The sequence below is a fragment of the Silurus aristotelis genome (assembly GCF_946808225.1).
Source record: "Silurus aristotelis genome assembly, chromosome: 29".
NCBI classification, from domain to species: Eukaryota; Metazoa; Chordata; class Actinopteri; order Siluriformes; family Siluridae; genus Silurus; species Silurus aristotelis.
The window spans coordinates 6473052-6486020 of record NC_139602.1 but is presented as its reverse complement, the minus strand read 5'-3'; the positions used below and the strand labels follow the sequence as shown (position 1 = coordinate 6486020).

General features: G+C 37.5%; 2 protein-coding genes across 3 annotated transcripts in view; one reads left to right on the top strand and one right to left on the bottom strand.

The window, feature by feature from the left end:
* LOC310722610 (uncharacterized protein) overlaps window positions 1-12969 on the top strand; it is a 676055-nt gene that overhangs the window by 451137 nt on the left and 211949 nt on the right. The window lies entirely within an intron of this gene.
* Window positions 1-12969, bottom strand: part of cdk19 (cyclin dependent kinase 19) — a 36742-nt gene that overhangs the window by 1476 nt on the left and 22297 nt on the right. Inside the window, exons 5-11 of the mRNA XM_083535116.1 lie at window positions 8439-8496; window positions 6248-6379; window positions 5714-5857; window positions 5566-5635; window positions 3896-3968; window positions 3697-3794; window positions 1492-1570 (exon numbers count right to left, since the gene is read on the bottom strand). Coding sequence (XP_083391242.1) covers window positions 1492-1570; window positions 3697-3794; window positions 3896-3968; window positions 5566-5635; window positions 5714-5857; window positions 6248-6379; window positions 8439-8496 — 654 coding nt within the window. The remainder of the gene's footprint in view (window positions 1-1491; window positions 1571-3696; window positions 3795-3895; window positions 3969-5565; window positions 5636-5713; window positions 5858-6247; window positions 6380-8438; window positions 8497-12969) is intronic.

Sequence of the window (12969 nt, the reverse complement as noted above, 5' to 3'; positions counted from 1 at the left end):
TGTATGTGTTGACACTGTAGTGTTTACAAATCCTGAGTGAATACATATAATTTATGGGAAAAGGTTTGTGGACACCCGAGCACAAGATTCTTGTGCTCATTCAGTAACGGGTGCTGATGTAGGTGAGGTGAGGAGGTTTCAATTAGTTCCAATGCATCTCAATAGGGTTGGAGCTATAGAGCAGGAGATTCTCCACCATCTTCCAACCCATGTACACCATATCTTCATGAAGCTGGCTTTGTTTTCATGCTTCTGCATCCAAAGACGTCCTACACAACTACGTTCCTCAAACAGTGTGGTGAAGGACCGCATACGGGTGGAACTGCAGAAGTGACTGCAGAATGTATACGTTTTATAACACCAAAATTGTTGGTGTTTAATGGGCACGAAGAGATAGTCTGTCTGTCTGTCTGTCTATCCATCCATCCATCCATCCATCTTGTATATTTTTCTATGTAGATCAAATCCAATCGTTTCCAACTTCATGTCAAGTTTCGACCTAATGTTGTCTTCCCCTTTTTCTTTTTCTTTTTCTCTGCACCGGCACTGGAGACTCCTTCCTTGCATGTGACATCACAATGGGCGTCTGACCAATCAGAACGGAGAACTCGGTGTGACCAGTCACAAAGTGTGTAATTAGGCAAACCTGCTAAAACAACATACTGAGGACCTTGGTCTGCTTTCATAGTGCATGCATGTGTGTGTATGTGTGTGTATGTGTGTGTGTGTGTGTGTGTGTGTGTGTGTGGGTCATGTGACGTCTTGTTTGCCAAAAAAAAAAGGTGGTATTTAAAAAAGAAAACAATGTGGAAATATACATACGAAAAGATTTTCTGTTGTTTACACACACACACACACACACACACACACACACACACACACACACACACACACACGCTCGTGCACAGATTTAAAAAGATTTCACATGAATCACTTGTACTAATGCGATCCAAAGCAATCGGAACGGAACAAAAGTAATGGCGCCCTGGGATTAACGATTGCGGAAATCGAGGACACGCTGCGGTTTACGAATCGTTTTGTGAGCGTGACTAAATGTTACAATGGATCAAAATGGTTTTACACAAATGCACACCAAAAAAAAAAGTGTAAAAGTCTCATCGGGATCATCAGGATCAGGCACGAATCGTCTTGTTTTTTTTGTTTGTTTTTTTTTTTTTTTGCTCGTTTGCTTTTACATTACGAAAACAGCAACAATCAAAACTAGAGAAGAAATGAAATCAAAGAAAAAGTAAGAAACCCCGTGGGCGTAAGTTTGCACACCCTTTCCAAACAGGTCATGTGACCCGGTTGAGTGGGAACCAATCACATGAAAAGGCAAGTTCGAAACTATTTATCACACACCTGTCCATTCTTATTAACAGGGCTGTGTAAACATTTTATAGAATGTCCACTGTGTATATGTGTGTGCGTGTGCATGTGTGTGTGTGTGTGTGTGTGTGCGTGCGTGAGTGTGTGTGTGCAAGATTTTACCTTCTCTGTCTTCTCTTCAGGTTCGTCCTCGTTGAGGAACTCGCGCTTGGGGTACGGAATTTGGCATCCTGCAAATACACTGAAACACATAAACAGAGAGAGAGAGACACACACAGACATTTATATATACAGTATATATACACACACACACACATTTATATATACACAGTATATATATTTATATATATATATATATATATATATATATATATATATATATATATATATATATATATATATATATATATATATATACATACACACACACACACACACATTTACATAGTATATTTAAGTGGGAGGCACATATGCAAACTGTTGTATTTCCTACACCGTTCACCTGATTTGGATGTAAAAGCCGTTGTGGTGGTGTATAGAGCCGAAAATGTTAGAATTGTGTCGATGTCCCAATATTTATGGACCTGACTGTATATACAGTATATATATACACACACACAATAAGTATTTGAACACCCTGCTATTTTGCAAGTTCTCCCACTTAGAAATCATGGAGGGGTCTGAAATTGTCATCGTAGGTGCATGTCCACTGTGAGAGACATAATCTAAAAAAAAAAAAATCCAGAAATCACAATGTATGATTTTTAAACTATTTATTTGTATGATACAGCTGCAAATAAGTATTTGAACACCTGAGAAAGTCGATGTTAATATTTGGTACAGTAGCCTTTGTTTGCAATTACAGAGGTCAAACATTTCCTGTAGTTTTTCACCAGGTTTACACACACTGCAGGAGGGAATTTGGACCCACTCCTCCACACAGATCTTCTCTAGATTAGTCAGGGTTCTGGCCTGTCGCTGAGAAACACGGAGTTTGAGCTCCCTCCAAAGATTATCTATTGGGTTTAGGTCTGGAGACTGGATAGGCCATGCCAGAACCTTGATATGCTTCTTACAGAGCCACTCCTTGGTTATCCTGGCTGTGTGCTTCGGGTCATTGTCATGTTGAAAGTCCCAGCCTCGAACCCATCTTCAATGCTCTAACTGAGGGAAGGAGGTTGTTTCCCAAAATCTCGCAATACATGGCCCCAGTCATCCTCTCCTTAATACAGTGCAGTCGCCCTGTCCCATGTGCAGAAAAACCCCCAAAGCATGATGCTACCACCCCCATGCTTCACAGTAGGGATGGTGTTCTTGGGATGGTACTCATCAATCTTCTTCCTCCAAACACGTTTAGTGGAATTATTACCCAAAAGTTCTATTTTGGTCTCATCTGACCACATGACTTTCTTCCACCGCTCCTCTGGATCATACAAATGGTCATTGGCGAATTTAAGACGTGCCTGGACATGTGCTGGTTTAAGCAGGGGAACCTTAAGTGCCATGCATGATTTCAAACCATGACATCTTAGTGTATTACCAACAGTAACCTTGGAAACGGTGGTCCCAGCTCTTTTAAGGTCATTGACCAACTCCTCCTGTGTAGTTCTGGGCTGATTTCTCACCTTCCTTAGGATTATTGAGACCCCACGAGGTGAGATCTTGCATGGAGCCCCAGTCCGAGGGAGATTGACAGTCATGTTTAGCTTCTTCCATTTTCTAATGATTGCTCCAACAGTGGACCTTTTTTTCACCAAGCTGCTTGGCAATTTCCCCGTAGCCCTTTCCAGCCTTGTGGAGGTGTACAATTTTGTCTCTAGTGTCTTTGGACAGCTCCTTGGTCTTGGCCATGTTAGTAGTTGGATTCTTACTGATTGTATGGGGTGGACAGGTGTCTTTATGCAGCTAACGACCTCAAACAGGTGCATCTAATTTAGGATAATAAATGTAGTGGAGGTGGACATTCTAAAGGCAGACTAACAGGTCTTTGAGGGTCAGAATTCTAGCTGATAGACAGGTGTTCAAATACTTATTTGCAGCTGTATCATACAAATAAATAGTAAAAAAAATCATACATTGTGATTTCTGGGTTTTTTTTTTTGATTATGTCTCTCACAGTGGACATGCACCTATGATGACAATTTCAGACCCCTCCATGATTTCTAAGTGGGAGAACTTGCAAAATAGCAGAGTGTTCAAATACTTATTTTCCTCACTGTATAAACACAAAAATTATAAGTGTAAAATAATATGGACTGAAAGCAAATTGTGTGTGTGTGTGTGTGTGTGTGTGTGTGTGTGTGTGTGTTTGTGTGTGTGTGTGTGTGTGTGTGTGTGTTTGAGCTTCCCTGAGACTTGTAGACTTACTCTGTTGTAGGTAAGGGATCTTCTAGGAAGTAGGGGTCCTGTAACGCCTGTTCAGATGTAATCCTCTTAGTGGGGTCCATGGTGAGGAGTTTCTGGAGCTGGATCCAATTTATACATCAAACTTGGAACTTGGGGTCTATTTCAGAATTTATAATACACACACACATATATATTGTCAGGAATTATAATTTTTCCTCACCAGCAAGAAGACTTTGCTGTCCGGTTTGACTTTATGCTTCTCCATGTATTTGATGAGGCTGCTGTTGGCGTACCTGAAACACACAGTGAGATCAGATGAGAGAAGACAGTTGCCTGTGATTGGCTAGTGCCACTGTGATTGACAGGAAGGATATATGACCTATGTAGCAGCTACCGATGCGATGCGATACGTTTCGCCTGTATTACGATGGGATTCGATTTCAATAGTTCACTTTTATTTCTTTGTTTAAGATTCTTTGTTAACAAGCTTTAGTTAGTTCAGAATGTGGCAGCAAGAGTTCTTACAAGGTCAAGAAAATATGACCATATAACCCCAATCTTATCATCCCTACATTGGCTTCCGGTTAAGTTTCGAATAGACTACAAACTACTGCTACTCACTTATAAAGCACTAAATGGTTTGGCTCCCATGTATCTCTCCAGTCTTTTAACACGCTACAATCCGTCACGCTCCCTGAGATCTCAAAACTCTGGGCTTCTAGTAGTTCCCAGAATAGCAAAGTCCACTAAAGGTGGTAGAGCATTTTCACATTTAGCTCCTAAACTCTGGAATAGTCTTCCTGACAGTGTTCGGGGCTCAGACACACTCACCCAGTTTAAGTGTAGATTAAAAACATATCTTTTCAGCAAAGCCTACACATAACACACATCACATCATAACCTTGTGCTCCAGAACATCTGATCACATGCACATTATCAACTTGTGCTGTTACAATCATGAACAGCAGCTACGCTAATTTCTCTCCACTGCTTCTCTTTCTCTCCCCATCCCGAGGCTTCCTGAGGTTTGGCCAACTCCAGTCACGTCCCACCTCATGACGATTATGGACTTTAAAGAAGTAGATGCCAAACTCGCAAACATCCTGAACCATCTAAAAACGTACCAGTGCCAATTGGATCCCAATACATGTGTGGTTTTGACATTGGACCTCCTGGAGTGTTTAAAGGCTCTGGCATGGAGAAGCTGATGCTGGATATGTGATTATCACAAATGTTGAGCTCAGTAGCTCCTACTTTTATACCAAAGACTGTAGAAAGAACATTTACTTATAATCTTGTACTCCAGTAATCATGTTAGTTCTCACTCTCCAGTGTTCTGTATTGTTGAAAGATTTATGATCAAACTCTTGATGTCACCCAAATGAGGATGGGTTCCACTTTTGAGTCTGGTTCCTCTCTAGGTTTCTTCCTCATAACATCTAAGGGAGTTTTTCTTTGCCACAGTCGCCACGGCTTGCTCATCAGGAATAAATGCACACCATTCACCTTCACTGTTGATTTCTGTAAAGCTGCTTTGAGACAATGTCTGTTGTGAAAAGCGCTATACAAATAAACTTGACTTGACTTGACTTGACTTGAAGATCAGAAACCGGATATTTTTTCCTGCTCTATTCTATGTGACTCTCAGGACGCGCCTTGGTCTCCGTAATGCTGCTCGAGAAGGGGCTCTGCAGACAAAAATTCCGAACATACATTTTAAATGAATGAATTCACCCTATAGACTGTGGGACCAAACTGGAATTTATTTTAAAGGCCTTTTCGAGCTGAGGATACGTCATGGGCTCGGAGCGAAGAAACGCATGCAAAATCATGTAAAAAAAACTAAAAAACGCAAGGGAAGTTTGTCAACTCGTGGAAAGTTCGACTCACGTCGTCCTTCGGAAGTCTTTCTGCAGGGTCGGATACTCGGGCATCTTCCGGATGTCTTCCCATTCTTTGTCTGGGGAAAATAAACAGTATTTTCACCGTCCTTCACTGATTTTCTGAATTAAAGCGTACATTAAAGCGGCCGTCAGACCTGCGGGGAAGCCCATGACGCTGAAGATGCGGTCCAGCTGGTCGTGGTGGAACGGGTTGCTGGTTTTGATGTCCTCCTGGCGGCAGTGGAATATGGGCTCTGACGTGAGCAGCTCCGCGAAGATGCAGCCGATCGCCCAGATATCTTGAATCCGACAACAGAAAAAAAAAAGATGTTATAAATGTATCAATTAACAACAAAAAAAAACAAAACAGCTTTTTCTTTGCTTTTCTTTTTTTTTTATGGGTACCGTTCCACATTTGGTCCCTTATTTGCTCTTATAATAAGCTCCACTCTCCTAATACTCGAACACATTTGTGTCTCCTACTTCAAGTGAAGGGAAAATCCATACAGCTGTGTGCCTCAGTTTTGGGGAAGAAGCACATCTGGCTGGAAAAGCTGGTTGTCCGAATACTTTTGGGATCGTTGATAGGGTCACATGATTTGTTACTTTTCATGCATACCTTTATTTGAACACTAGCTGGCACCAGTCGTGTGTGTGTGTGTGTGTGTGTGTGTGTGTGTGTGTCTCACCAATTGCTTTGGTGTAGTGTCGAGCTCCAAGGAGGAGTTCAGGTGCTCGGTACCAGAACGTGACCACAACTGGATCCAGATCAGCCAAAGGCTTCAGGGGAGAATTGAAGAGTCGCGCAAATCCCATGTCCGCTACACACACACACACACACACACACACACACACACACACACACACACACACACACACACAAAGAAAATAATAATCATTTTTGTTGTTGTTTTTACATTGTTCACAAATAATCAGGTGTGGAAGAAAGTGCTTTAGTCATCAAAAGTTTCTGATGAGTCAGCTTTAATGTACTCTGTGTACAAAACACACGGCGCTCTGAAGCAGAGCGAATTCAATCCTGAGCTGGAGGTCACACAGATTACAGTATTACAAGGAAAAAAAAAAAGTAAATAATAAATAAATACAGGAAAGGGATAAATAAATAAAAGAAAGGCAAATAGATATAAGAAAGACTAGATGAAATCAATAAATAACTAAAATTATAAATATACAAACAAACAAAAATATTACAGAGTGACAAAAAGAAGAAAAAGGAAGAAAGAAAGACAATCAGTAAATAAATGAATACATGTTGTTAAATATTATTACATAATGAAAACAAACAAGCAAACAAACAAATTAATAATTAAATAAATGATGGCAGAGTGAGGAATAAAAGAAAGAAAGAAAGAAAGAAAGAAAGAAAGAAAGAAAGAAAGAAAGAAAGAAAGAAAGAAAGAAAGAAAGGATTACAAGAAATGAGATAATAAATAAATAAATAAATAAATAAATAAATAAATAAATAAATAAATAAATAAAAGACAAAATTAAATTCATTAATACATAAACAACAAACTAACAACTAAATGTATGACAGACAGACAGACAGACAGACAGACAGATGGACAGACAGACAGACAGACAGACAGACAGACAGACAGACAGACAGACAGACAGACAGACAGACAGACAGACAGACGGACAGACAGACAGACAGACAAGAAGACCGGAAAATATACAGGATGATAAAAACTGTGACTGTCGTTGTTTTTCCCTTCGTCGCCACATGACCATTTAAAAAGCAGCCAAAGGTCACAGACACTGAGCAGGTCACATGACGCTGTACAGCCAAATGCACATGATGAGATCTCAGTAGATCCCTGAATCCAGTTGATCATTTATTAGTATGGGAGAGTAAACATGCAAACAATCATCATCATAATAATAATAATAATAATAATAATAATAATAATAATAATAATAATAATCTTTTATAAGAAAAAAAAACAAAGAAAGGAAAGAAGGAAAGAAAATAAAGACAGAAAGAAAGAAAGAAAGAAAGAAAGAAAGAAAGAAAGAAAGAAAGAAAGAAAGACAGAAAAAAAGACAGACAGACAGACAGAAAGAAAGAAAGAAAGAAAGAAAGAAAGAAAGAAAGAAAGAAAGAAAGAAAGAAAGAAAGAAAGAAAGAAAGAAAGAAAGAAAGAAAGAAAGAAAGAAAGAAAGAAAGAAAAAAAGACAGACGGACAGACAGACAGACAGAAAGAAAGACAGACAGACAGACAGACAGACAGACAGACAGACAGACAGACAGACAGACAGACAGACAGAAAGAAAGAAAGAAAGAAAGAAAGAAAGAAAGAAAGAAAGAAAGAAAGAAAGAAAGAAAGATTGGCTGATGGTATGAAGGTCGTATGTAATGTCAGTTCTGTTGATCCAGATGAAGGTTTGTTGTACAGACACTGATGTAAATCAGACTCAGGACTTGGTTGGCTGATGTTGTAGGAGCTTCAGACAGTGTGGGGTTTCAGACTGGTCCACGCAGGAGTGGGATGGAAAGTGAAATTCCAGGAGAAACCCAACCCCCTGGTACAGAAATAACTCGCCGCTGTCATCGAGCCGAAGGTGTTCGATACGGAGTTACGCAACGCGCGGAGAGAAGAACTGCGAGCTCCCAGGACATCCAGCGCCACTTCAACACGCTTTACCCTCATGTAGCCTCACGTGACGTCGGTCCACCCGCAGCCAGGCTGAGGACGTTCTCCAGGTCAAACCTGCCATCACATCTCCCTGAAGACTCGGATTTATTACTCATCTACTGATCCTCAGGAGCACTTCTGATCTCTATCAGATCTGATCTAATCACAGTGCACTCTAGTCATCATTAGGTTTCTCACAGGTGGGCAACACGTGACTTACCGATTTTGACCCTCCCCCGTTCAGGACCCTCCCCCATCACCAGGATATTGGCAGGTTTCTGTAAAGGTAAGAAGACAAGCAGAAAAAAAGAATATATCAGTCAGCCATTCAGCGTCTGGTGTCGGGTTTCGTAAGAGAAAGAAAGATGCAGACGCAGACAGAATCATGGAGCTGCTCGGGTGCAGACGCAGACGCAGACGCAGAGTGAATTAAGCACTGAATTATGTCGATAAAACAAACAGGAAGTCAATCGTACCGCAGCAGTATTCAAAACCTCAGCATTTTACTTCATACCTGCCCTGTCGTGTTCATTAAGAAAGAAAGAAAGAAAGAAAGAAAGAAAGAAAGAAAGAAAGAAAGAAAGAAAGAAAGAAAGAAAGAAAGAAAGAAAGAAATTAAATCAGGATGGAAAAAAATTTAAGAAAATCACAAAAATAAACTGTGAAAGAAAGAAATAAACAAAAAGGAACAACAAAAAGAAAAACAACAAAAAAGGAAACAAAGAAAAAAATGCAGGAAAGAAAGAAGTTAAATCTGGATGGAAGAAGGGAAGATAGAATGCAAGAAAAAATTAAAGTAAGAAATATCAAAAAAAAAGAAAGAAAGAAAAAAAGAAAGAAAGAAAGAAAGAAAGAAAGAAAGAAAGAAAGAAAGAAAGAAAGAAAGAAAGAAAGAAAGAAAGAAAGAAAGAAAAATGAAGAAAAACAAAAAACAAAACAAATTCAAGAAAGAAAGAAGTTACATTTGGATGAAAGAAAGGAAGAATAAATGCAAAAAAAAAGAAGAGATAAAGACAGTAAGAAAGAAAAAAGTGAGAACAAAAAATACAAATAGAATACAAAAAAAGGAAAGAAAATAATGCAAGAAAGAAAGAAGATAAAAAAGTACAAAATGTGAGAAAGAAATTAAATAAGGATGAAAGAAAGAAAGAAAGAAAGAAAGAAAGAAAGAAAGAAAGAAAGAAAGAAAGAAAGAAAGAAAGAAAGAAAGAAAGAAAGAAAGAAAGAAAGAAAGAAAGAAAAATGAACAAAACAAAAAAACAAAAAAATTCAAGAAAGAAAGAAAGAAAGAAAGAAAGAAAGAAAGAAAGAAAGAAAGAAAGAAAGAAAGAAAGAAAGAAAGGCAGGATAAAAGAAGCAAACAAGAAAGAACAATGAAATCGCAGATAGAATGCAAAAAAAGCAACCAAAAAATAAAAAAATTTAATTAAAACAAACAAACAAACGGACAAATAAATCAATCAAAGAAAACTGCAGCATGTTTTTACAGGTATTTCTGTGTTCTGTATGAAACATCTGTACAACTGAAGTCATGAAATAAAACACGCAGTGTTGTGATTCTGCAGGAAAACAATCAACAACAAGCTTTATTACATTTACTATACTGCAAATGTTTTATTCCTCTAACAGTGTGTGTGTGTGTTTGTGTGTGTGTGTGTGTGTGTGTGTGTGTGTGTGTGTGTGTGTGTGTGTGTATTGGAGCATCGGAGTCCCCGTGAGCTCCGTGTGCTCGACCAGAAAAAAAAAAAACAGAACATGTTGCTATGGGAACCGCAGCCATAACGCATTCTGTTATTTCAAACACAACCCGAGAGCACACACTCCTTAATCCGTGTGTGTCTGTGTGTGTGTGTGTGTGTGTGTATGTGTGTGTGTACCGTATTTCAAACATCTAATATATTCCGTTACATATTGTGATCGTGCAGTTGTCGTTTCAGCGCCATGATATTTTAATCATATTATTATATTATTATTATATTATATTATTATAATTATTAATTACAATCATATTACAGTTTTGATGAACAGGTCGGTATCCCGGGCGGGTGGAATTCAACAATCTAGGGACCCTTTAAACCCCTTCGATAGATTTTATGTGGTCTGGAAGAAAAAATAAAATAAAAATAAAAATAAAAAATAAAAAATGTTGAGGACCTTGAAAATGTAATACCTGGCCATCAAATCAAACACATTCATACAGAGTACGATGTGTAGCAACGTGTTTTTTCTGACTGTCCAACATGTAAATAGAATAAAAAAAATAATTATTATTGTACATATACCCTATAAATATATTATATAATAAAAACATAAGAATTAAATATAAGGATAAAAAATATATATATATATACACACACTACAAATTTTTTTTATAAATAAATAGAAAAAAGGAAAAATGCAAGAAAGTAAATCAGGATAAAAAAATTTTTTTTTTTATTTCACACAAAAAAAAAAGGAACAAAAAATAAACAAAGAAAAAATGCAGGAAAGAAAGAAGTTCAGTCTGGATGAAAGACGGAAAGGTAGCAAGAAAAAGAAAGGATAAAATAAAAAAGATAGTAAGGAAAAAAAAAACCCAGGATAGAAAAAAAAGAAAAAGAAAGCAAACAAGAAAGAACAATGAAATATTTATAAATATACAAGAATAGACAATCAATTTACAATTTTTCTCCAGTCAATTTAATACTTGCCCTCCTACTGTATGTTTGCAATTTCTGCAATTGATTTAATCCCTGCCCTTCTGCTATATTTCATCCTTTATAACCGATCGAATACCTTTTATTCCTACTCTACTCATTTGTAGTGTTTACAGTAGATTTAATCCCTGCCCTTCTGCTATATTTCATTGATTTAATACCTGCTCTTCTTCACAATGTGCATGCTACATCAATGCATTTGCACTATATTTCGCATAATGCGGTCAAATAGTCATATAAGTTGTAGTGAAATCGCTATCGAACCTCGTTTCTGCGTTATGCTATCGATGCAAACCGACTGTGAGGCGGAGGCGGGAAACTTGATTATGGAGTTGTGTTGCCCTTTAAAAGACTAGAACTCCAGACTCACTGGCAGCGTCAAAATAATCACCGGAGCAAGGGGAACGAGAGCTTTGTCTTTCGTGACATGCGGTCTCATGATTAATGAATCACACACAAACGAACAAACAAGTACAAGGGGATAGGGAATTTATTCCACAGAGCTCTACATATATCACACACACACACACGCTTATTATCCATCAACCTCAGAACTAAGCAACCATGCCCAACACACATATAAGGGCATGATGACCCCTCGATCAACTTCCTCACTGCGTGTACGTTGAGAAAGCACCAGCTGGGTCACATGATCAGTGGCATAGTGGAAACAAGGAGATTAAATGCTGCATGCACACTACTGTCAAATACACGATACCGCATGCACAATATGGTTAAATACTGTGTAGTGCATGCATGCTAGTATTAAATACAAAATACTGCATGCATGCTAGTATTAAATACTGTATAGAGCATTCACAATAGTATTAAATACTGTATAGTGTATGTACACTAGTATTAAATACTAGATAATGCATGCCCAGTAGTATTAAATGCTGTATAGTGCATGTACACTAGTATTAAATACTAGATAATGCATGCATGCTAGTATTAAATACTGTATAGAGCATTCACAATAGTATTAAATACTGTATAGTGTATGTACACTAGTATTAAATACTAGATAATGCATGCCCAGTAGTATTAAATGCTGTATAGTGCATGCAACTAGTATCAAATACTGTGGAGTGCATGCACACTAGTATTAAATACTAGATAATGCATGCACGTTAGTATTAAATACTGTATAGAGCATTCACAATAGTATTAAATACTGTTTAGTGTATGTACACTAGTATTAAATACTAGATAATGCATGCCCGGTAGTATTAAATGCTGTATAGTGCATGCACACTAGTATTAAATACTAGATAATGCATGCACACTTGTATTAAATACTGTATAGTGTATGTAAACTAGTATTAAATACTAGATAATGCATGCCCGGTAGTATTAAATACTGTATAATGCATGCACACTTGTATTAAACACAGAATAGAGCATCCACACTAGCATTAAATACTGTATTGTGTGTGCAAACTAGTATTAAATACCGTATAATGCATGCACGCTAGTATTAAATACTGTATTATGTATGCACACTAGGATTAAATACTGTATAATGCATGTACGCTAGTATTAAATACTATATAGTGTATGCACACTACGATTAAATACTGTATAGTGCATGCATGCTAGAATTAAATACTATATAGTGTATGCATGCTAGGATTAATACTATATTGTGTATGCAACTAGTATCAAATACTGTATAGTGCATGCACACTAGTATTAAATACTGTATAATGTATTCACACTAGTATCATATACAGAATAGTGCATGCACACTAGAAATAAATACTGTATAGTGTATGCACGCTAATATAAAATACAGAATTGTGCATGCACACTCATATTAAATACCGTATAGTGTATGCATGCTAGTATTAAATACTGTATAGTGTATGCACACTAGTAATAAATACAGTACAGTGTTTGCACGCTAGTATTAAATACAGAATAGTGCATGAACACTAGTATTAAATACAGAATAGTGCATGCACACTAGTATTAAATACAGAATAGTGCATGCACGCTATTATTAAATACAGAATAGTGCATGCACACTAGTATTAAATACAGAATAGTGCATGC